Source organism: Epinephelus lanceolatus, chromosome 4 (genome assembly GCF_041903045.1).
Source record: "Epinephelus lanceolatus isolate andai-2023 chromosome 4, ASM4190304v1, whole genome shotgun sequence".
Taxonomy (NCBI): Eukaryota; Metazoa; Chordata; class Actinopteri; order Perciformes; family Serranidae; genus Epinephelus; species Epinephelus lanceolatus.
Genome location: NC_135737.1, coordinates 16,308,668 through 16,334,875, shown reverse-complemented (window position 1 = coordinate 16,334,875; position 26,208 = coordinate 16,308,668). Strand labels below are relative to the sequence as shown.

Below are 26,208 nucleotides of genomic sequence, written 5' to 3'. Positions count from 1 at the left end.
CTCCCACTCAACACATGAAGTGTGATTCTACCAATGCTTTATCCTAACCTGATAACACATCATCCATGTGTCTGTCTGCCACCACAGTTTGGGTAAATCGATTCACAGCTTTCTCTCCAGTTTCAGTTTCACACTTCCTCCTGCTACAGGTTGGTTTCATTCTAACACCTCTGCTGCCAAAATGGGGGAAAAAAGCTATTTTTCCAAATAAACCAAAGGGCAAAAACATTAACTAAGGTGCTTGAGACTTGTTTTCCTCCCAACCAATCGCAATGCAGCCCAGCTCCCAAGCCGAGGAGCTGATGGGAGCGTACATGGTGTATTGCCAAGGTGAAGTGCAACAACAGTTTCAGTGCAGCGTGTACTGACCAAAATACTGCTGCACTGCACCTTGTAATTTCTGCGTTTTGGAATAAAATGGTTCGCTAACACAGCCAACCCACAAATTTCGCTCATTTTGGTCTGGCAAGAATTTCAACCACACTACACAGCAGTTGACTGACAGTGCTCTCCGTCACTCATGCATTATTATGAACCCGTCCTGCACCTGACTGCATGAACACACCTGTTACTTGGCTGTCAGTAACTTTCCATCTGATTTCTAAATCAACTTCAAATTAACAGCTATTGTCAGCACTGTCAACATCCTCATAAATTATCCAGCAAAACCAGTCAGAAATGAGCTGTCCAGTTACAGAATCACACTTGATTTTACATCCACAACACCAAGTGGAAGTAGTTATTCACTAGGTTTTTGGAGTGTCGAGAGTTTTGACTCATGTCATCATTTAAACTGCTCCCCACAGTTCAGTGATTGGTTTGCCAGCTATCAGGCTCAGTCCATTCTCTATGGATGTTTTCTGAGTTTACAAGCTGGATGGTGGAGCAAGGACGAGGATTTTGGGGGCTAATAGCCTTCCAGACAAACTCCCTCCTCTACTCAACTACCTCCTGACAAACCAACTATTTTTAATGATGACCTCATGATGCACAAAGCAGTGTAAGCAAGAACTTTAGTTTCTCCTTTCTCTGCCCATGTTTCGGTAATAAAAAAGCAGATATAATGAAAATTAGAGTACAGTTTCATGAGACCTTCAATTTTATGCAGTGAGTTTGCACATTTTCTACAGCTTACTTGTATCATTTGAGAAGAGTGAGGAGTCTGAATTGCCTGCCTTATCTCAAATAAGATGCACTGATTTTCAAAGAGGCTCTTACCTGAAAACTTTCCTGAGGCAGCAGACGTGTACACCACTTGTTATCCAGGGAGCCTATATACATTGCAGTCTGTTCTACTAATTGCTCTGCTGTCTTGCTGTGCTCCAATTGTATATGAGTTGGTTTGTATGAGTATTTTCTATATACACTAATGACCCTCTGTAAGTGGTGTATTGGAACCCTCAAAGAAAACACGGATAACAGAGATGTTGTGAGAATCCTACAGAGCACTGCCTGCCTAGTTGGCCTTGCCATATGGTGTTGGTGAAGGAGCCAGCGCCTGGGGAGAATGCAACCGTATGGTGGCAGGAAATACACAGACGCAGCAGTATGGCAAAACAAGACAGAAGAGGGATGCAAGTCTCCTTGCTGCAGTGCAAAAACAACAGAACGTACAGTACATGTGGTGTGGTAAAAACAAATGAATGAGAGGAGAAGAATGGAAAGGGTCAAAAATGACCTTCAGACTAAATTACAAGGTGCACAGGGATTCATTTGTTCTCTGCACGGCCATAAAGACTAATGTCTTTTAATACATCACTCTGCATCTCATCTCTCTCTTGCTTCCTATCCCATTAAACATGGTAACAAAAGGGCTGCGATAAAATCTGTTTTCCTCTAAAGCGCCACAAGCTTCTTGTTGAATTCAGCCATTGCCACAATCTCGTCAATGACAGCGCGAGTCGGACCTGCTGCCTTTTGACATTTTAAAGGTGTTTCTGTTCTGCTCTCTGTTACACACTTGAAAAGAATGATAGTGGGGCATTCAGAGGATTGATGAGGGACTAAAAGCCAGAGCAGAATCCAGCCCGAGGAATCTGTTAGCAGCACTGAATGGGTGGGTGAGTAGGTGGCTCTCCTGTATTTTGTGTGACCTTTTCAGAACGACTCTGAGGATTTCGGTGCCATCTGTGCCCTCCGGGTACCACTAATCCCATTGCTGCTACACTCAGCAGTAATGGTTACCTTAAACCTTTGCAACATGCCCCTGATCACAGTCACACATACACAAGAACATACTCCTTTCTTTGTTGCTGTTTCCACTGGAATACATCTCATATATCTCCCTTTGCATTTTTACTTCTTCTTGCATTAGTGTCATTGTGTTCTACTGTGATTTATAGTTAATGCTTAGCCTCTGCTTTTCTGTGGACATTTTGTCAAAACAAAACAGTTTTTATGAGGGGATTTGCAGGAAATAATATATTGCATATTACTATGCTATTCTGTAATGTTTACTCTTCAAATACCTGAACTCAAACACACATATATGGAATTAATTAACATAGTGGCGTGATTTAGACTTTTTAAAAAACATCAAATAGTTATTTTCTTTCTTTTGACTTCAGCTTGAATTGACTACGGATGTATTTATTGTTGCTGCTGTATCAGTGTCTGTCCATCTCAAAATGCATTTTTCAGCCAGCACAGATTCCTCTTTATTCCTTTGTATTCTCTCTTAACCCCGGCGGCTGAACTTTGAAGTACTCCCTCCTTCCTAAATGAATGTGCGCTGCCTGGGTGTGTTTATCGACTCACTTGCGCTGTCACGTTCATGCTTATGCGCTTGCCATGCCTGGGCTCCACAAGAAAATCTTTTGAGACGGAATACTTTGGTCCCTGCTGAGAGGAAGCTTTGGCTAAAAAGCATTTTAGCTTTGGCTCCATGACAAAAACTGAACATGGTGCAAAAGCATTCCAATCCAATGTTGGATGAAGGGACCACAAATAACCGAAGATTTATGAATTAATTCTCAGATGCGGACCAATATCTCGTTTGCGCGCTTGTACTCACACCTCGCCACGACCACCAAAGTCAGCATTATTCTTGATGTTGGTGATCTATCCTTGGCAGTCTGTGTCTCTGGCAACTTAATTTCCACTCTTGTCGTGACAATCCAGAGACCGTGCTGAGTGTCAGAAAAGGTTTAGCAATTTGTTTTGTTTGACACTTGCTTCAGCGGGCTTGGTTTGCTGTCAAGTGTGTTGCAGCTGCCGGAGCTTTTCTGCTTTTCTTTTCATGACAGTTCACCTCATTTTCCTCTGCTCTGCATTCCCCTGTGTGGAAACCCAACTCTTATGCCCTGACTCTGTTTTCCTCTTCTTCTGGTGAGTGAGATACAGTATAGTAGATGATCAAAGTCTTTCCCCCTCATTGTGGTGGAGGAAAACAGAAAGAAGCTTCAGGATATGGCACAGATTTCTCTCTGGGATATACGCTGTGGACTGCCAGAGCTGCTCTCCCTATTATTCTCCTTTGTTTTGTTTTTTTAATGGTAATTAGTTTTATTGCAAACACCTTAAAACCGGTGCGGGCAAAAGATCTTTGCTCAGCCATCAAGAGACCACTTGAAGCGAAACCGAGAATTGCTATATTAAACCCCAGGGCAATGTTTTTGCCTCTGTTTGATAATTCTCTCATAATTTGAAATCATTTCCAGGCATAGGAAGTGATGACGAAAAGATTTGGATTTGGAGCTGCAAGTCAAATTGATAACAGCAGGGTGACGGAAACACACAAGATTGACAGTCCAGCAGTGAGAGCAGAGTTAAGCCAAACTCTATTGGATTTGTGCACCGTGGCCGTATGCAATATTTTCTCCTCGCCTGTGATTTATTATTGTGAAGCTCTCATGCAGGACAGGTTTTTTGGTGTTTTTCATTAAACTGGCTGAAGTGTGTAAGTGCTTCCCTGAGGAATGATTCATCACCGGTTTGCCGGGACGCAACCAAAGCTCGCCTCCCTAACATATGAACCATTGGAGCAGCCGGAAGAGTTTTCTACCTGGTGTCCCCCTTGGTCCTTGCTGTTCATTCATCTCAACATTGATTTTAATAGTTGGGGAAGCAGAGGTGGGGGTAGGGATGGGGGTGGGGGTGTGGGGTGCAACTTTTGAGGGATGGATGGTCTGCAGGCTACAAAGTCTGATCTTATTTATATTTTTTTATAGCTTACAAGGAGGAACACTATATTATAACACAGCACAACAACACTCCCTCCTGGGTGATGAATTGTGGCTGATTGCCTTTGGGGACAAATCAAGCCAAAAGTCAGACTCACATTTACCTTTTTTCTCAGGCACAGCGCAGATCTTTGCACGCTGGCAACAACACAGCATGTGCAAATAAAGATCTTAACACTGAGCCCCACAACCGCTGTTTGCCTGTGATCATCAGATCAGTAGCTGAGTAAGGACATGGTGACCTTCAGGTTTGGGGGATGGGGCTGGGTTTTTTTCTGTAGGGACTTACCCAGTGGGCTGAACTCAACCTCTCCTCCATCAAGAGTTCCCATGTTCCCAGACACCAGCGATTGTGTCTTAATGAATTCAGTGAATACTAATCAGGCAGCCTAAGTCCAGGGGGTGGGGCAGGGTTTAACACAGACAAGGTCCTGTATAAATATGCAGAGGAATCTTTTCCCCCCCACGGTCATCACATTCCTTCTGATTTGGAAAAACAGCAAAAATGAAATTGGGTTTGTTGCCTTTGAGATATCTCTTTTAGTCTGTTTTGTCGCCTGTGCTGCTGTCCTGCTTCATCTGTTGGTTAATATGCGTGTTTGCCTCATTATGGAGTTGTGACAATTCTGTTTTGATTCAGCTTGTGTCCTGGGGATACCCTGTGATTGTTCTGTCCTCGCTGACTTCAAATTGCTCCAATTCAGTGCGCGTATATTTTGCCACTGAGACCCCGATCATATAAATCTTTCAGCACCACTGGCCAGAGGTTATATCCTCTAACATTAATCAAGACTCAACAGACTCCTAATCTTTTATCCGAGTCCTGTTAGCCCTACGGACAAACTCTTTATGGCTCAATCAATCAGACTGACTAGCTCTGAAATGTCCAGTGGTACATTCTCAGTGGCCCTTGTCAGGCTATTCAGTCACTGTGAGGCTACAGTAACAGTGCTACAGTAATCAACATTCAGGGAAAGAAAAAAAAAAGATTCATCCCTGGAAAAAGGAGTTTGCACATGCAGTGACCTATGATCTTGGACCATTCAGGCGTAATTTGTGAGCAGGAACAAGTCCCTCTCAGAGCCACATGCACTCAAACTGATTCAGTCAGGGGGGCGTATTGTGAACGAGCCCTTTTGACAGTGAAAGGGAGCCTTTGTGGGCACATGACATTACAGAGGCAAACTTTCTCTGCCTCATCACTGAGAGCTCTATAATGACACAAAGTTAATTTCGCTGTGAAGTTTTACAGTTTCATCCCACAAAGTTGATCTCTGATTCATCGTCAGTGCGGCAGACCCAAGTTTTATCTCTCATTTTTAAGCTTCTGAAGATAGTCGTTCATGTTCATGAATACTGATGGAACCTTATAAAGCTCTATTTGCACGGAACTAATATAACCTAAGGTTGGGAAGTGATTTGTATAATTGAGGGAGATCGTTGACGATTTTAATCCCAATGCAAGTCTGCCATGGTTGTAATTTAAGCAAAATTCCAGCGTGAATTACCTGCTACATCTTGAGTCAAAGTTCCCTGGATAATACTTACTAATCCCATGCAAATTGAATTTGTTTTTGGCTTTTGATTATGTCTTTTTCTTTTAGATGCAAAATTTTGCTCTTATAAAACTAGAGGCAGTAGTGGAAACTGTAGAAGGTGCTTGCAAATGCTTTTGGGGGTCAATTTAGAGCTTAGCTTTACAGAGTGACAAACTATAAAATGTTTCATTTAACAGACTTGTGTCCAACATACCGAATTTCATTTTCTAGTCCCAACGCTTTGAGGTAAGGAGCCAATTGATGAATTACATGAGGTCTGAGCATACTGTGCTATTAGTTCCACGTGCAATGAGCAGAAGCCAATAAGAGTGAAAGTGCACTTGAACCACTCTGACTGCAGGATGAAACCTCTGGTGCTTAAATAGCATTGTTCCTTTCTTCTGAGTTATTTTTCCTCTTTGAAACATCTCAGTGAGAGCCAGTTTTGCAAGGACTCCGGGAACTATTGATTTTCATTCGTCCTTGCTCCCATGCTATAATCTGTGGATTCATGCCATCCACTGACTCTTGTGACATGAATGCCTGCAGCTCGATTGAAGCCATGTGTTTGTAGGAGGCGGTAGTGTAATAGAGGTGTTAAGTCTGCATTGTCTGAAGCATAGTAATAAGAAACCAGGGCACCATGCTGTTTTAAAAGTTCTCCTTTTATTAGAAACACATCATGCTGGATAACTGCTCCATTGTTCATTCTGCATTACATCATGTTTTTTTTCCATAATTTCCTAAGTGGACACAGGAGTAAACAAAGGAAAGCCATGGATTTATTTCAAATAATCATGGATGTTTTTTGTATTCTCTGTAATTACCCATATAAAGTGCCTCATTTTCAGCCCACCTGCTAGTGCTCAACCCTTTGGGTTTACGTTTTGTCTGGGATTGTACTGATCCAGCTGGTTTTATTTATTTTATTTTATTACGTTAAATGTTTTTTTAGTTTGCCTCAGGACCTAACTGACAAAAATACAAACTGTTAATCAAGATGAAGATTTAATGAACGTGCTTGTCAAAACAAAAACCAAGTCATCACATTTAGCCAGTGCTCTGACCAAGAAGCAAAAATAATCATTGGTTTGGGAAAACCCCTCAGGCGTTCACATATTTCATCATGCTTTACCACACCAGACATTTTTAACACCAAGGTGAAATAAATAAATGTTTCTGTCATGTATCTTTTACACGCAATCAGCATTAAGGAACTGCAGTTTATTCTAGATGTTATTTTATTACCCGTGGGTTTAAAGGACTCCCTAACAGCATTGATAAGAAGATGAGGCTTCACCAGGAGGCTGCAGTTTCATCACTAACATTTATCTCAACATAATAGCATCCGCTTCAATTTACCTCAGTACTTTTAACTACCCTGTCAGAGATGGCATGGCAACATAAAAAAAAGGCAAGATAGTGGTAAATCTTCATATGAAATGGAATTGGTTGCCTTTTCTTGACATCTGTTTAGATTCAATCTGTCGAATCATCGGGGCAGAAATAGCTTTTCATCCTTGAGCGGACAGGATAAACCAGATATTATATGATTATGTAGGATCACAATACCAATTCAATATCACACAAAATGTCAAGTCCCGCACAACCTGATTTCTGCCTCTCCATTGTATTGCCCTATTATATTGCTCACAGATTACTTCACATGTTACATAATGTGTTCCCATTTCGACTGTTCTCCTCTTCCTCAAGGGCTCTCAGATATCATTATTACATGTCATGTGTTGCATGTGATGAAAGAGAAGACACTTGAGTGTCATCATGTAACTAAAAATATATCTGTCAATACAGAAGTAACCAAAAAAAGTTTTTTTTTTCATGCGCCTCGACACTTTATGAAACAGCAGCAAATGTCACAGTTAATGAACTCACAAGTGTCAGAAAATGTATGTGTTAATTAGGTGTAGGAGCCAGGCCAGCTGTATCTCCCTGTATCAAGTCTTTGTGCTAAGCTAAGCTAAGCTAAACAGCTGCTGGCAGTAGCTTCATATTTACCATAAAGACCTGAGACTAGAATTGATTTTTTTTTTTTTCAGCAAGAAAAAGCAAAAAAGCACATTTCCCAAAGTGTCACACTATTCTTTTAGAATAATCATTAATGCCAAATGGTTCAGGTTTGGGTGAACTCTTCTAAAGCCCATCTCCCACTGGACAAAAAAATCCACCAACACCTGCTAACATCTGGCTTTTTATTGAATAGGAAAAGTAACAATTGGCAAGTACTCCCTGTTAAAAAGGACTCTGCAGTAGCTGAGGGTATTTATCAGCTCCAGCTCCACTTGGCTCCGGTCAGCAGTGATGGAAATATGACTCCCAGGTAGAGGCACTAATTTTCACCCCTTTGAAGCATGATGCAGTGACAGTCTGCTGCAAAATACTGTCCGTCTCCATCTGAGCAGCGCTCCAACATAGTTCAAAATGTAGTCGGCACCAAGTTTGAGAGAGAGACTGAGTAAGAGATATCCAAAGGAAGTAACCACTGTAACATTTTCACTGGTCTCCATGCTGCTATCTACTGTTTACTTACCTGTTTTCGGGCCTGTCTGTGATGTTGAATGTGACACACCTTAAAAAAGAGAGACAGACATACTCATCTGTTCAACTGGCAAAGAAAAGCAGTCTTATGACCTATTTTTAACAAGTTTTCCTGCACTAACAAACCTGCATACATGCACTAATTTTGGTGGAATAAGGGTCATAAACTGTTTTATCTAAGTTCAACCATGAAACAGTATTTTCTCAATATATTTAAAAATGCATTGACTTCTAACGTTGGTAAAATACTGCTTCGGCTTTATGCTTTGTTTTTCATATATATGTTATAATGGATCACATTATATTCTGGCATTATGGCTTTAGAATGAGCCTCTTGGCCTACTGATGTTTCCTCTCCCACTGAATGGTTTTCACATTACACCCACACAATAAAATGACCTGTTGTGTTTAGGGAATGTTTGATTTCTGGGAGTTTGGGTAGGCTGCTTGAACTCAATCCCCAGGGGTAATAAGCTAGCCTGGTATGTGTCCCAGAAGACAGCGTGAATGCAGTGGGCCAGCACTTTAAACACATGCTATGGAGTACTTTGTACACTTGGCAGTGGGAGTCAGTTTTTCCTCGATCCCTGAAGCGTTGCATTGTCTTTTGAAAGGAGGCTCTTTGTATTTGCAGTGTGGAGCTGCTCACATGATGAGCCCCAGTGCTGTCAGAGAGGCATTTTGATGTCTGCCACTGTCTGTGTGGAAGATACTAAAACATTCATTGCATATTTGGATGCTATTAACATGAATATTAAGGTGTAGACTGTGGTGCCTTTGATTCAGCCCTCCCCAGAAGGCCTTGAGTTAGCATGTTTACTGCTCATTGTAAAGGGTAATTAAGGCAGGAGCGCATCGCTGTAGGTATATGCTGACTTTTGAACACGTGGCCTACCGTCATGCTTTTCTGTCAGTGGGAGGAGGCTGCTGCTCAACACATCAGACATGACCCAGTTAGAAGAGCTACACTTGTAGGACCCTATAAAGTGGATCCTTCCCTGAGGAGGATTTCCATACCCTTTGGCTTTGTTGTTCTCCTCACACATTTTCTTCTTCACTCGACTCACCTCTCTGATGGATGGAACAGCCATCACTTTTTAAATTGAAATTCCAGACTAGCATGCTGATTTTTATTACAAGTTAGAGAGGGTCCTCATATTTCGTTTTTTAGCAGGGGGTTTTCACCTACTTTGATTTTTTCAATTTCAGAAATTACAGGAAAGTGAGGCTTTAAATCTGTTGCTGGCAATCTACTGTAAGTTGGCCTGGACTCATTTTTTGTCATGTGCAAGTAAAGTAGCTTATTGTCACCACCCTGCCACCAAGCCTCACAATGATAATAAGTCATTAAAATATTGCATGATATTGCAAAAGCTAATCTTCCCTTTGACTTTGGGGAAAAAAACAAGGCAGCATATTAACACCAGTGCAGCATGGCAGCAGTCAGGTGTTCTTAAGGTTTTCACAAATACTAAGATAGATGAAATCATTGTTTCTACTGTCTTCATGCTTTAGATTCCAGTAGTTCAGCACAAAAAGGTAAAATTGCACAACACTTTGGGAAAGCTAGAGGGGGACTTTCTCTCGGATGCAGCTGAATTCTTTCCCTTGTGTTTTTTTTTGCCTGCCTCTTATTTGACTTCCTCTCTTAACTGAGACGAGGGGGAAGAATGTCCAATTTGCAATATGAGATCAGAGGAGACATGGTTGAGGTCGCAGGGAGGCGTGGGTTCGTAGCTGGAAAGAGTGAGATGCACAGAAAATATCTGCGCCCTCGTGTGAAAAGCTCATTCTCCCCACGCATTCGTAAGACGTTGTCTTTTGAAAGTTATTTGCTACGTACTTAGAACTCTCCAGTTTTATCTCCATGCACTGTGTTGTGCTCCTGAGCTGTAGACCTAACGTTTTTTTTCACTGCTTAACACATGCCCACTGCTTAATGAACCAGAAGTTCATTCTGCTCTTGTAATTGGTGTGTTTATTAATTACCGGTTGTAGCCGGAAACTGTGTGACAAATGAATAGTGTGATTAGATAAGACCAGCTCCTGACAGAATGCCTGTAGCAAAAGCACTGAAACAGATCAATATAACACAACCTGCTCTTTCCGCCCAGGGCCAGTGATGGTGACTGATGGGCGGACATGGAAAGAAATGAGACTGTGTTACAGGACATTGGCACAAGCAAACAAACCAGCACATACTGTATATCACTTTGGGCTTATTTTTGGCCTGTTTGTTAGGAAAATGTCATCAAAACTGACAACATCACATTTAAAGTAGTCTCACTTTTGAGTGTTTTCCATTACCATGACCTTTAAACAACCTCAACTTTTAAGTACTTTTTAGGCTTGGACATTTGGTTCTTTTTTGCATTTCCATTGTGTTTTACAAACTGGGCCGGTAGCCAGCACATTGCATCATGTTGTGTTTTTCAGTTTGTGCTGCTGCATGCTTAACTTTTCCCCAGTTCTGTTTTGCAGTTTTATACACCCAAAGCCTTACGTACATCTTTTTGCATTCACATTTGCTTGACCAGTAACATTCAGCACTGCTAGCACTGCCTGAATGCCTCTGGCTTTAGCATCTTCTCCCCAGCTAGTTAGTTCTGTGAAGCTCTCCCCAAAGTGTGCGTGGAACAATTCCAATCAAAGCAGAATGGGTGACTGACAATAGCTACAATACTTTTCATTTTGTTAAGTTTCTGTAGTGAAAAAAAGGCAATTACCAGATCTATAGAGAGGTGCTTTGCAGAACCAATTTACATTCTAAAAGAGGTGAAAATGAACTGGGGTTGTTTGAAATTCTTAAATTAAACGTGGCTCAGAAAAAACTTTAAGACCTTAGTAAGATTACACCTGAAATCAAGACATGACTGAGACCACGGCACTACTCCCAGGTGTGCTACTATCTGTTTAAAACACTATAGTTAATGTTCAGTTTATTATTAATTAGTCCCAGAGGGGGAGTGATATACAGCAGATAAAACCAGACGAGCACAGAAGCAGTAAACAGCAAGTGAAAGACGCAGGAAAACAACTGTGTGTTCGCAGGATGACATGAAAATATAACCATGCAGGCCTCACATGAACACAACCTCACAATGAGTCTTATTAAGTCCTTTGATGGCTGCTGGGATAACGGACTTTTTGTGACTGTTTGACCTTTTCATGGGCCGGCGGTGGCAGATACCAGAGGGAGAAGAGGGAGAAATTTGTCATGAAGAGAATGGTCACACTTAGAATGAATAGTCAGAGCCCAGTGTAAAGCTTGTTTGCCACAGAGCTCTGTTCTTACTGGCCTGGTCAGTAATACAGTTTCCTGTGTTTGATATTCAAGTTGTAAAGCCCCCCAAAAACACTGAGAAACATAAAACAGACTCAACATAGGTCCATAGACTGGAAGATCGTTTGTGTAGTCACCTGTCACAGTGGGAAATAGAATATTACAGTTAGGAGGCAACATTGTTCAACCAGACAAACATCTTCCCATGAACACACCTCTTGTCCAACTGGATGTTTCAGGTATAATCTATGGGAAGTGCTGTGTGGAAAAACAGTTTAGCAAAGTCAATATTAATAAAAACTACTATTGGCTAAATAACGCTTGAATGCCAGCCCCTGGCAGCAGCAAGTATTTATATGCATCACTTTGCACATCACATATCACATGTACTTCACATACTCTCTTTAAATCCCTCCTTTCTCTGCATCCCCCCTCGTTCCCCATCTCTCACAGCTCCAGAATGTTTCAACTGAACCTCCAGATCCCCGCCTCACTTACATAAAAACACCAGCTTCGCCGGCAAAAATGCTCACATAGGAGCAAGCCCTTCTGAAAACAGCTGTGTTGATCCAACTTGAATGACAGAGAGAATCAAAACGTAGTAGGAAAAACAAGAATGCAAGCTGTACATGCTGATGTGTGCCTTGCGTTTCAAGTGACGGAAGAAACATGTCTCAACATGCAGAGATGGTGCTGTTGACAGATCAGTCACATGGGCGTGTTAGGCTGAAGTGACACTGTGGGACTCAGAGCCTTTCATTTTCTCTGATTAAAGCTCAGACCAGCTCCTTAAACATCTTTACAATATCACAACAATTACACTAAGGAATCAATTTATCAATTAATTACATGCAAAGAACCACACAACGTGAGGCAATTGTGGATACATTTTACCAGGTATCTTGTGGGTACAGGCAAGATTGCACATAGTGGGTCCTTCTGAATTATCTATAGTGCATAGTCTACAGTGCATGGCGCAAGTGCATTTAGGGCGTGTACAACTCCACTTTTGCATGTTAAATGGTGCATTATCTGGGCACAAAGTAAGGTGCAAAGGGCAAAGGGTTTGTATTTAGTCTCTTGATTAATCATAGGTGTGTTTTGGGCGTAGAGTGTCTCCTCCTATTCCCAATACTATTTACATAGGGGATTTGGCAAATTGGAGAAGCGAGTGGTTTTCTGCTGAGAGTCATGCAGTAAGAACAGTAAAACAAAAGGTAGCAACAAGTTATTAAGCTTCTGAAATAATCAATGAAGTTATGCTGTTTCCTGTGCGTACATGTGCACAGCTTCTCTCTTAATGGGGAGTTGGACAGCACCTCTGCAGCTCTGCTCTGCTCTCTGCTATGTTCACAGAGAATGCAGGTAATATTTCATCATTAATGATGTCTTATTTCACTCAACTGCAACCCATCCAATCCCTGTGTTTGTAACAAGGAGAGTGTATGCACGTTATAAACCCACCTATGTGTGTACATCTTACTATCTGAATAATGTGGCCCTTAAATAGCAGGAAAATACTCAATGATTAACTTTGGATTAGGTTTTTGTTGGTCAATAGTGCAGTGGCTTTCTGCTGCCTCAAAATAGTAATACCCCAACAATGTGCCTGACCACACCTCATTTTAAGACATACACGCCCATGTGCACACAGATGGGTGCAAGTACATTTGCTACTGATACAACATAGGGCCTGGCCATGGAAATCAGTCTGACACTAGCAATGACAGCTGCACTGTGCTGTGCGCAGCTTTGTGCCAGGTATAAGTCAGGGCCCAAAATCTTTATTTTGAATTTGTAAACCTTAAGATTTAGTCCTGGTTGATTTGGTGACACCCATGTTAGCCATGGTATCAGAAATCAGAATCAGAATGAGGTTTATTGCCATGTAGGGAAGGAATTTCCCTTGAAAAAGAAAGTATAGTCTAATAGTACAACAGACAGTGCTTGAGCAGCTACTTTGTCTGGAATACAACAACAACTGGTGTATTTGTTTACAGGTTAATAGAAGTCAGTGTAAAATAATAGCAACTGAACAATTACAGTAGTGCACAGTACAGTTCGTTACCTTGCTGATGAGTTGGAGGTGTGCAGCCCACTGCTCACTGTTTGTGCTCCTTCTTGTTCCATTACTCCCCTGCAATAATTTCAACTGATTGTCGGCTGAAAATGACTTGTTTTGTAAAAGTCAATCTTATGACTGATCTCTGTCAGCACAAATGCCAGTGATAAAAATCATTCTGTGTCACCATCTGAAGGACTTTAATGTGAAGCAACAGCAGTAGGAAATGTTGCATTAGCAGTAACTTAATACAGCTCTGATCTGGATGTAGGAGAGTGAGCAGCAAGCAATGATGCTGATATCAGTGAGACAGAATTGAAAACAGTAACGCCAGATTACATGCTGCATTGCTGAATCCCTCATACATAGGCAATTTGTATCCAGCGTGCATGGCAAACTCCACCACTAACAATGAAAATTACTTTATGGAGAGACAATTACAGAATGAAAATTTGTTGAACAGTTACTGCTGAAAATGCATTTGATTCCATGGAAATCTTAAGGATTATAACTTTAACTACCCGTTTAGTGTTGAACCTTTTCCTCGTGCTGTTGTCGTGAGATAGCTGCCCCTTTTTGCAACCGGTGAGGCATTTCATTATCCTTTTCCATTTCATTAATCCTACCAGCCTGGCCTATTCTGTCTTTTTCTCATGTTATTGACACATTTCTGAAAAACTGCCCAAATACATGAACTGAATTGGAAATGAGTGGAATTATTATTTTTCCAGAGGACATGTAAAGGTTGATATTATTTTGGCACTGCACAGGCCTGCCCTCCCAGGTATAGTTGCTCTTACATTTTACTCTCTCTTTTGGACGATCCACCAAGCCCAAAAGGGAATGTCTTACATTAAGCTGGCCCATTCAGGCACGTCCCCACTCCAATTCCCTGGCCACCAAAATTCTCTCCAGCTTAGTGGCAGCCTTTTCTCCCTGTCCTCTTTGGCCTTTTGAACGATAACCTTGAATGGTATTGTCTCGGGGCATGAAGGAGAGTAAAGAAATTCCTTGCTTCTTGACAGAGAGCAGGAAAGCTTGACAAAAGGCATCAGCACTCCCTAAATCAGAGAATGTGGGGGGATATGAAAAGGGGGCAGTTTTTCATTCAGGTAAAAAGCAGTGACAAAAAATGGGTGGGGAACAATAGAGCAGCTCCGATGGAACAAAGCACTTCTATGTGTGCTTTTTAAAGCGAATTCAAAAGAGAGCTCAACTACGATGATGAAATCTGAGGCAACGTTGTGCGGAAGAAAGTTCACTGTATTAGAGCAGATTTTATGGATTGAACACTGATATGTTGGACTGATTGTATTTGGTGAAGTCCATTTATCTGAACTTATTTCCCAGTTCATAGAATAGCCTTTCAGAGGAGCCATTAGGCCTGAGATAGTCACTGTGATAACAACCTCGTGGAGATCAATTGAAACCCAATCTGTGAATAAGTTGTCTGGCCTCTTAGATTCTGCTCTCTCTCTCTTTCTGACCCTTTCCTCTTCACCTCCTCTGCCAGAAGAGACTATCAGCATCAGCTGGCTGCCATAGCAACTGAAATAAGACTCCAAAAGGTTTTACAAACAGTGGTTGTTGGCTAAAAGCAGCAAAGTAAACAAACAAACCTCCCAGGCCTGTGTTGATAGAGCGGCACTTGAACCTCTTCTAATCTCCTAGAAAGCTCAGGGCATCTTTAAGTTTGACCTGAGGGCACAGTTGGTGCTGCTAAAGGGAAACTAGTTGTTTTGATTCTTAATAACATCTGTGTAGGGTGCACAGAATGTCTGTAGATGCAGGTGATGGCGGGTTTCTCACATTTATGATGTATTTTTTTCTGTCCGTCTGTTCTACAGTGTCATGTAGTCGCTTTGTAACTGCAGTATCAGCCTTGTGGTGACTTCCATCGCAATCCTCATGGCAGCTTAGTGCAGTTCTGCAATGATTTCATCATGAGACAGCCATCTGCTCACAGAAAAATGAGCTGCTTGTTGAAGTTGATCATGTTGCCTCTAGGAGAACAGAACCTTTCTGTGGTTTGGGGAAAGCAATGAAATTCACAAAAGACATTTGTTTGAGCCAATATGGGTCTTTTGAATTTGGGTATTTGGTAGTTATTTAGGCATTTACCACAGTTCGATTTCTGAGCTGCTAAACTTTTGGACTGTCACCAATTCGGCACTGCAGCAGTATCAGTTTGAATTAAAGTGACTCCATTTCATTATCAGTTTCTTTATTTTGTGGCACAGTGAACATGAACATTTCAAAATGCATACCTGTGTTTGCATGTAGTGGAATGTCATTATTATTTTATTTATTTATTCATTCATTTTTTTGTGCCATCATTGACTGCTGATTCCTCACTCCTTTTACCCAGTCAGTATGGGCTGCAAGAGATCAACAAAATCACATTGCAGAAGGTATTTCCAGCCATAGGCTAAGCTAAAAACAGGCCTTACTGGGTTTGTTGCAAGCCACATTTTGGCATTTGCCATGGCTCAAAAACTGACATTCATTAAAAAAAAGTTTGGTCTAATTTTGAACCAGAGCATCTGCAGATTAACCCCATACCCAATATGTTTTGACCTATTAAAGTTGGCACGATACAAGATGAATAAATCCCTTGTTATCTTCACCACCATCTTGACTGTAAGGGAGCTGGGAGGGACAATTGAGTGAGCTTCCTCTTTGTTTGAGAGGAAATAGGATGGTAGGGAGGGGTTTTATTGGACATTGTTTCTGTGGTTTGTCTTCATATAACCCTCTCTACTCAGGTTACATCTTGATAATGTGACCTGCATATTGTCTTTCCTTCATTCCTCCATAGTCATGCATACATGCTGGACACACAGCCTGAACTGCACTCCTTATTCCCCACCCATATGCCCCCAGACACATCAAGCAGATATCTGTTCCCCTTCTGAATGCAATTTTCTAGTTTGCTTGTCTTTTTATACAAGAGTTGACTTTGACAGTTTTCTTTTGCAGGGTTCTTATTTGACTTTCTGCTACAGCAAACCAATTTTTTCCGGGGAGATCATTAAGTTTTATCTTATCTTAGGAAGTCTAGGATGTGGTTTAGTGCTTGTGATTGCAGCGTGTCCGTAAGCTCAGTGGTTCTCCAGCCGCTGGCCAGGACATTAGATTTAGGTCAAGAAAACTGTTGTGGTGGGGAGGAAGGGGGAATTACATGATACAGTGTGCTCATATGCAGTCTGTGACGGGAGGTCAGGAGAAGCCATTGCCTCAGTTTAAGAGGTCACAAGCCAAAAAAGGTTGAAAAGCAGTGCTATAGCTGACAGCCCCATGCTAAATGACACAAATCCCCAACTGTCTGTTTGTGCAGATCGGGGTGCATCTGTGTCAGCTTAGGAAGTAAGAAAGACAGGAAGTATCAGTCCCCAACAGCACGCATGGAGAATCAGAGCCTGAGGTAGCTGCCTCTCACAAGTCCACACTTCTCTGTAGCAACTTGCTTCATAAACATCATGTGAAAGAACATTTTCCATTCTTGGTAATCTGTCTCCCACATCCCAGTCACCAGCCTCCCTACCTCTGCTTCTCAATAACCCACATAGTGAGTGTGGAGGATGGGATTTGATGGAATTAACTATAATGGGAAAAAAATAAATTAATCAAATAAATAAAAGCCAAAAAAGAAATGTAGGACCCCATATGATACGGAATTGAATTACACCTTGGCAATGTGTTTGTATTTATTATTTTTATCTGCTCCCACAGTGATTTATGTTTTGCAGTTTCTGTCTCTATAGTGTCATGGTAACATGTGAGTGCTCACATTGATTTCACCCACTGCAGTGTTGCAGGCTCAGTGAGTTTATCCTCAAAAACAACAGCAAACACTGGCGGTTTACCCAGAAACCTTTGATTTTTTTGTGGTTACAAATGGAGCTGATACTTCCTCTTTGTTGTGTCAGTATTTTCCCTCCTGTCTGTAGTCTTTTAGGTTTTCAGCGCCCCATGTCATCATCATCTGACCTGATGTGGAAACTATGCACTGAAGACTTTCTCTCCCTATTCCTCTCTCTGAGGTGCTCGCGACAGAGCAGCAGTTCTTTATGGTTTTGATCATTTTAACAAATGTGTTAATCAAAGAATGACTGAGAATCCCCATACATCTTGATTTTTCAAATGGAAATATTATAGTTTGTGGGGTAGAATAACAATATCTTTGGGAAACAAAGCAACATTCTGCTATGCGTTTTTTTCCCCTCCCTTGCGCTGCAAGGAAATTCAATTTGATTATGCTGCTGTATCTCTCTGCATTACCCAACACTTGAAAGAGAATTTTTGAGTTTGTTAAATATTAATGATGAATACATTATCATGCTTGCATGCTTTACAGTCTTTACTGTTACAAATTTGAATCAAAACACATTTGATAACATTATATAACTGAGAATATTTTAATGACTGTGTGTATGCTCACTTGCCTCTAAATGCATTTTTGTACCTTGTAGAATAGTGGGTCTTTATATTCATCAGGGGTCCACAGTGGTTGCTTGTACAGGGATTTACATCAAATGCTCATGTGTTACTCTTGCTGTTACCGCTCAGCTAAAGGTAGTCATTTTGGGTCTGAAGCAAACTCGTCTGAAGTTTTCTTAAGGGGCTGAAGAAGAAACGGCTGAGTTGTTACGTATGACAATCCCTGGATCCCCTCTGATCCTGAGCTGTAATGACACAGACTTGGTCAGAGCCTTTTTATATCCCTTCGTTCTCATCAACATGCCGGAGTTTCACTGAATTGATTTTCTACCACAGGTGCCATAATCAGCCAGTCTATTTTCTCACACAAGCAGGCCGATGACATTCGCCGTCCTCTTGGCTGCAGCTGGGGAAAACACAGATGTCTTTTTCACTTTTCCTGCTCCACCTCTGATATTAGCCGGTTTGTCTAGCCCATCTGCATTAGCATGTGGATTAATTCCTGCTTGTTATCTGGGCCTAGATGTAATAAGGCAGTCCTGGATGGCAGGGGTAATGAGGTTGGAAGGCAGAGCTTCCTTGCCTTCTTTTCCTCTGCTGCCATCCTCACATCCCAAAACTGATAGCAGGGTAGACACATTGGAGGGGATTAAGCTAATGTGATGGCAGAGCCACCTACAGGGTAATTTCAAGAGACAGGCCTTGGCACCCAGGGAATAACTTGTCAAGACCTGGCTGTAGGCTAATATTGAGGATATTAATCCTTAATGTAAATGGCCTTGACTAGATTTTACTCTTGTCTCTGTGTGCAGCTTTAAGCGCAGTCATAAGTCTCTTTAATCACTGACATAAAGCAGTCCCTCAAGGGTCTTCCAGAGTTTTACAGTAATTATTGCGTACCGAAAAATGGCTTGTTTTTTCGCTGTTGCCTCTGTGAGAAATTGCCAAGCTATTTGCATACGTTCGTTGTTCATTTGCAGCCGTTTTATGAGCTGCTGGCAGAGGGGTGCTTTGTTTTGTTGCTGTAAAAACGTGATGAAGTGTTAAAATCACAATCCGTGTCATTTTACAAAAGGATTTGAGGCTTGTTAGGTAAAACTGTTGGAACAGGTCAGAGCTGAACCCCCATCAGTATCTGCTGGAAATGGTTGATAAGGTGAAAAAAAACAACATAGAGGTGAGGTCACACACGTATCACTTTTGGGGAGCAGCACCTCATGGACTGTTTACATGCACAAAATATTCTGTTTTTTGCCTTTATTATGAGAACATATTCACTCTAGGCTGTTAGACGGCTCATGGAAATAATTATTCCACTAATATTCCAGTTTACATGCAGTCGTGCATACTTAAATTAATGCATCTTGACAGGTTTTTTTATCATGTCAAATATGGAAAAGTGAAACAGCTGGAGCTGCTTGTGCCATTTTGCTTATTTGCATCATGATAGGATTTTTTCAAAGTTTTCCCACCGGTGATGGACTTGTATGGTTGTAGGAACACAACCTCCCTCTTTCATTCCTTCAACCACCTTCTAGAAAAGATCAGCGTTGTGATATTTTTGCATATCCAAAAAAGCGGTTGATATACAAGTCTTTCATAATGTTTAAAAGAAGGCGTGTTTCTCCCTCAGACCAGAATTTTGGCTTTTCTTTTGGTCATGCATCTCTACCTCTCTTGGTTTGTGTACAACGCACAGAGTTGACCGTAAATGAGCAGGAGTCCGTGTGTCACAAACTGCGGACACATATTTCAGATGCGCTGTATACATGTCCAAAGAATGCTCCTGAAACCCAAATAATGCTGGCATATCCCATATGCCTAATTCAGAAAATCCCAATGGAATATGCTGTTTTCAAGAGCTACACTAAATTCAGAATACTGTCATACTTGGAATAATACTGAAATATGTGCATGTAAACGTAATCATTGTATTTCGGATCACTCAACATAAACCAAAGAATGAGAGAGAACCCACACAAAACCAGAGTTTTAATTCACTTCACCCTGCTGGATATTTGGATGCAGCAAAGGGAAAAATACAACACACTGCTTTGCATTTTCTTCCTCATTAATGAAAAGATTCTTAAATTATGAAAACCTACAGAGGCAAGGTCTCACAAATACAACACAGGCCTTCCTTAAGGAGCTGAGTGAACACCTTGATGGTGAGAGTTTGTCCTTGCTGCAGCTTTTTTCACCTCACAAACGTTGTCTTGTCAGCCTCCAGTCATGTTTTGTGATGTTTTTTGAACCCCCAGTGATCAGTCAAGCTCCTGTGATTCCTTCATCACTGACAGCCTCTCTTTACCTTGTTCTCAGGTCTGCTCATAGGATCTGGCTGTGCACTCTATCCATTGGGATGGGACAGCGAGGAAGTACAACAGACCTGCAACAACAGCTCAGACCAGTTTCAACTAGGTGAGATGTCTACCAGGCAGATCGGACATGCGCACGCAACAGCCATACACACAGCGCCTAAATTACACACTGGTGCTTCAACCATGACTATGTAAATTTGTCTTGTATTTGCTGAATGTTCTGGTCCCAGAACAGATAAATCTATGAAAAAGTTTGAAGCAGAGAGCAGACTTTTATATCTGGCCGTTGACATTCTGCCTTTTTTAGAAACCAAGCAGACACAGCTCTCTGGTGCTGTCATATACTGAATGGACACAGTCCCTTGGTATTTAAAATGTATGATAAAAAGTAAACACTACCTCCAGTTGCTGTCGATTTCTGGAGTGTTTTATAGCTATAAATATGTGCTGAGAATAAGCAGGGGCCCCGATTTGTGCTCTGTATTCAGCTGGCATTCACAGGACTATCTCATAGACAATAATATGCTTCTGTATCAGAGACTAGGCAGGTGGAGGGGCTATTCATACTGCAGCTGCGCTTTTATTTGATGCTAATCAAATAGCGTTTGATCTTCTACTTAATGTACATAGAGAAATTCATTTGGTGTAATTGTAAAATTTTAATTAAATGTCAAAGGTACATTTTTGATAAAGCTGTTGAGCCCATACCTTATGTAATCAGGTACATTTAGATTTGCTCTCTCTTTCAATTTACATCAATGTCCACCATGCTAGAGTTTCTGCCACTTTTTTGAAAAGAAGTTATTTTTTTCTGCCTTCTCCTTAAACATTAAGATAGGCAGAGCTTGGATGTGTTCATTGAATCAGATTAGTATAATGTCTATTGACTGCTGAGCAAAAAGGCAAGGCAAAACAAAAAGTACAAAACAGTCATTAAAAGGAATACCTCACCTCCCAAATGAGCACTTGTTTTTCAGTTCCTCACTTCGTGTTACATTGAATTGGTGAAGAAAACTGTTTTTCTCGCATGCCTCTACAATTTGATGAATTGAAGTCATAGGTGACTGCATTTTACATGAGCAAAACTACATCAAAACATCCGTTAACAAACTTTCACACAACTCATGCAGTACAATCCAAGTCTCGTTTATCCAGTGGTATGCTCAGTACAGACAGCCTTTTCTGACAGGAAACTGAACTGAAAGTGAAACTTATCGATGCTCTCTTCAAAGCCAGACTCCACTGAAAAAAAACAGTAATTTTACCGTGCTGTATACAGGAGCTGCTGGCCCACCTCTACTTCGATCAGAGAGTATGGTTGTGTTATTGTGTGACTTTGGTGAATCTGAACTAACTCTTTAAAACACTAAAGTCACACAATAACAATAACTAACTAACAAAACGAGGCAGTGGTAGACCAGCAGCTCACGTGTTCAGAGAGTAAAAATGACTGTTTCTGTCAATGGAGTCTGGCTCAGTCCAAATGGAGTCTGGCTCAATCCAAATGAGATTTGGATTATACGGCATGAGTAATGTAAGAGTTTGCAAACAAATGTTTTTTGTATTGTTTTGCTGTTGTTCTACACGGCCCCCAGTGACTTCAATTCATCATGAATTTTCTCTGTTTTTCTGATTCTTCGTTCACTGTGGGGGCATGCAAGAAAAATAAAGTTTTCCTCACAAATTCAACACAACACAGGGTGAGTAATTGATAAGTAAATGGTCATTTAGGGGGTAGGGTATTCCTTTAAATCCCACAAGAGTCCCTTGTAGGGTCTGAAATCCAATCCACCAATCAATGATACTCAAGGGCAGGTTTTGACCTGATCGTGTCACGAATAACAGAATTACATTGCATGACAATCTGGTCAGTAGTTGTTGAGATATTTCTCCAGACAGATGGAAGAGTAAGAAAAACCAGTTAATTAATGTTTATAAGCCATCTGTGGTAAGTACTTTGGAAATCTATCAGCATTAAAGGACAAAAAGCCCAAAACTATCAAAATCCAGCCAACACTGTGTTTTAGTGCATTTTCAGTCATGTGAATTATGGATTCATACAGATCACAGCTGCCGCTATGTCAGCAGATAGATGTGACTATTCTATAAGCATTTAATTGTGAACCAGATCCATATAATTTAGGAAGATATAATTCTGGCTTATCTAAATTCCTAAACACATCATCTTAATTACTGTCATTTCAGACCAAGTCATCAGAAGTAAAATATCAAGTTTTAATGTTGTGTTTTCTTCTTTGAAAGAACAGATTCTTAGTACATATAAATTATTGTTAACAAGTACATTTGCCTCAGTGTGCCGTTCAGTTGAAGACGACTTCACCATAGTTATTTCAGTTTCACCTTATTCTTGTTAGAGTCAGACAAGACTGTGATGTTCTCCCATGAGTACAGTGGGTGTCACACAAGTGATGTCACAATGAGGACTGTGAATCTCAGCTTCGCACACTCATTCATTAGTCTCAAAGAGAGCAGTCAGGACTTAAGTATTTCAAATGTAACTGAAAATAAAAATCACTGCTTTGAGCTGACATCTTTTTTCAAATGGAATTTTCCCACATCATGTTAATAGATAAAGTACAGCTACATTTGAAAAGAGGGGAAGCTAATTTTCATTTAGTGTGACGGAGAGAAATATGCATCAGAAAATGAGACTGGAAGAAATAAGTATTTTCAGTGTTGGCTGTTGAATGAGGTTGCCACAGTGAGAAGACGGCTGGTATGATTTGTTAATGAGACGCCTCCTCCGCCTCCCACCCGGCTGGTAATTAGATAACTAGATTAAATCAGACATTCTCCCAAAATTTGATGTTTATAATGAGGAGTCTTGATGGTCATCACAACATTTTCCAAATTTAGAATCAGATTTAGGTCATACCCGTGTTTAATAATGCACATAATTTCCTTTGAGGATTATAGAAGATGCGTCTTAAGGAGGCCCTTTATGTTTTAATTTGTGCTTGCTTTTGGCTTTTGGCTCGGTTTCAGCATTTCTTGCCACTGGTGTGCTTCTCCAAAAGTCTGTGTTGTGAGAGTGCATTTGGCACATATCACACTGCCTGTTTGCAATTGAAGTTAAACTATGTTCGGTGCATCTGTTTCAACAATGCTAACTCTTTTTCACAAGAGGAAGGGAAATGTTGTGGCTTCAACAAAAATGTTAAGCAGGTCACAGCACTTTCTGCTCCTAACATTAACACGTCAATGTCGGATCTAAGGCAAGAATAGGGGTATTGTGTAGTATTCTTTGGGTACAACATACAGAAAATACATTAGATATTCTAAATTTCTGCCACTGACAAAAAAGGTGTGTTAGCAGAAGGCTGTGGCCTTCATAATCCTGACTCCATTATTGTTCATTTTACGCAGCACACATACAATAAGAAGATGCAAACCTTGATGAAAACTAAATAGTTAACATACTGTTACAGCTAGCACTCAAGTTTCCAAATTAAATGTATTCTTTAATACTGCAATGTACAGCTAAAATCTTGGAATCAACTAAGAACTTTCTTACGGCGACTGCTCATTATCCAATAAGAGTTGTTAACTCTTTCTGATGGGCTCTATGGGTACATAGGACAATAAAGGTAGAGATATAGAAATGACATGCAATAAAACATAGTTATTATAACATAATATATAATTTGTATTGTAGGGCTGCTTAATTATGGCATAAATCGTAATCGTTATAACTGTGGTCAGTAATGAGATCACGATTATTTAACACAATTACTCATTGACATTGAAAACATCATGCATTTACTGTACTTAAAGAAAGTTGTCTTTTTAATAGTGGATTTTTGTTACTAAGAGGGTTTGTAAAGTCACTTACTTAGCGAGAGAATCACCAAGTTAGCAACACTGAGTGCACCACTGTACAGGAAAGGTGTGTGCTGCATTTATAACAAAACGAGAGCATTACAAAAGAGAGCTTCATTGCTAAACAAAATGCGGCACAATAATCGTATCTCCATTATAATGTGTTCATTATCATTGGAAGCCAAAATCATAATTCAAAATAAAATTTGATTAATTGCCCAGACCCACTATATCAGAAACCGCAAGAAGAATGTCGAGTAAAAGCTCTGTTAAAACTAAAATGTCTCTAATCCTTTAATTATTAACGTTGCGGTGCATGACTAGAATAGAGACAGTTTTTAATCCTCCTGCAGTTTATTTATCTTTATGCAGTAAACAAACTTGAGCTCTTGTACAGAAGTTTCCTTCCTTTATTTTAGAAGTAATGTGAGATTAATGAGCAGAATTCATTAAAGGCTCTGTAAATGCAGAGTAAACAGAGTGCAGGTCTCTTCTAACGCTCATACATTCTGGTTAAACCAATATCGAATCACTTGTTCCCTGGCCAAAGGCTTATCTCTCCAAATTTGACTGAAATCCGTTCATGGGTTTTTGGAGATATCCTGCCAACTGACAAACAGACAGATAAAATAAAGGGTGAAAAGATACCATCCTGAATCCTCTGTTCTCCTTTGCAGGTTCTTGCCAGATCGGCTGGGCGTATTACTGCACAGGGGCAGGGGCAGCTGCCGCCATGCTGCTGTGCACCTGGCTGTCTTGTTTTGCGGGGAAGAAGCAGAAGCAGTACCCGTACTGAAGGGAGCATCAGAGAGACGGGGGACAGGCAGAGACGTCAGGCGGTACGACGATAAGGAAGAGGACTCTGACTCTGTGGACTCATGCCGGTACAGCACATCAGGCACCAAAGACAACAAGTCGTTGTGGTGCCAAGGACATCATGGGACACAACTCATCTGACAACTGCAGGGACCGTTTCATAATGCAACACACACATACATGGCTTTGAAAACTGGTTCTTCTCTTACAAGCTGTTCTTAAATGAAAAATGTACGGACCAATCCTGTTTGTAAAATTGTTACATTTCTTTAATGAAAAGAGTATTCTCTGTTTTTTTGTCTTCCTCCTCTTCAGTCATTGATGTTTATGTGATAGTGTGCCCTGTGATGAAGAGAAAAGTAATATTGCTTCATTGTTACGTGAAGTGTTTCTGTCTCCTCTTCATGCCTCATCCTTGCCTTAAACACAAACTGAAATGCAATAATCCCTATAAAGCAATCCAACACTGGCTGCCTGCTTCCTCAACTCAGCCTTTTCAGATCCCCCCCAAAAAATCTAAGCATAGTTTATTTAACACATTCATAAAATATACGTTGTGTATGATAATGTATTTTATCATATTAGCACATGTTTTGTATTCACTCTTCAAAGTATTCTTTGTCATTATTTTCTTTTTGTAAATAAATGCTTATTGAAATTCTGGATTTAAAGTGTTATTTCAGTCAAAGAATATGCCCGAGGTAACCTGAACAGGCTTCCTTTCACATTCCTAAAAAGCTTTTCCCATGACCTCTTAATCTTGGTAGTGTTCACTACATGTGGGAGTCCTTTCCCCCCACAATCGATAAAAAGGATAAGGATGAGCAGTGCTGTGAATGTAACTTTTCCCTATTATTGATGAGGTAATTCCCATGACCTCTAGTTAAGTCCGATTATTTGCCTCTTGATCAGGTTACTCAACTTCAAAGTGTCCAAGTCTTCCAGACAAAGCCTGAGATGCAATCATACCCTGGGACACAAAGTAACCGTGCATTCATCAGCTTAATGTCAAGGGGTGTCTCATAGTTCCTCAACCTGCCTTCACAGTGTGAATAACAACAATGGTAACCTTTTCCCAGCAATTACCACAGCTGTATGTGTGCCATCAGAGGCGTGAGCTGCACCCAGCTTTTCAGCTACTATTTTTAGTCATTTGTTCCTCTCCGTTTTT

At 40.7% G+C, this 26,208-nt stretch overlaps 1 protein-coding gene across 1 annotated transcript in view; it reads left to right on the top strand.

The window, feature by feature from the left end:
• LOC117259390 (LHFPL tetraspan subfamily member 6 protein) overlaps positions 1-25,702 on the top strand; it is a 48,119-nt gene extending 22,417 nt beyond the window's left edge. The window contains exons 3-4 of the mRNA XM_033630704.2: positions 20,383-20,481; positions 24,899-25,702. Coding sequence (XP_033486595.2) covers positions 20,383-20,481; positions 24,899-25,017 — 218 coding nt within the window. The 3' untranslated portion in view covers positions 25,018-25,702. The remainder of the gene's footprint in view (positions 1-20,382; positions 20,482-24,898) is intronic.
• Positions 25,703-26,208: the final 506 nt, after the last annotated feature.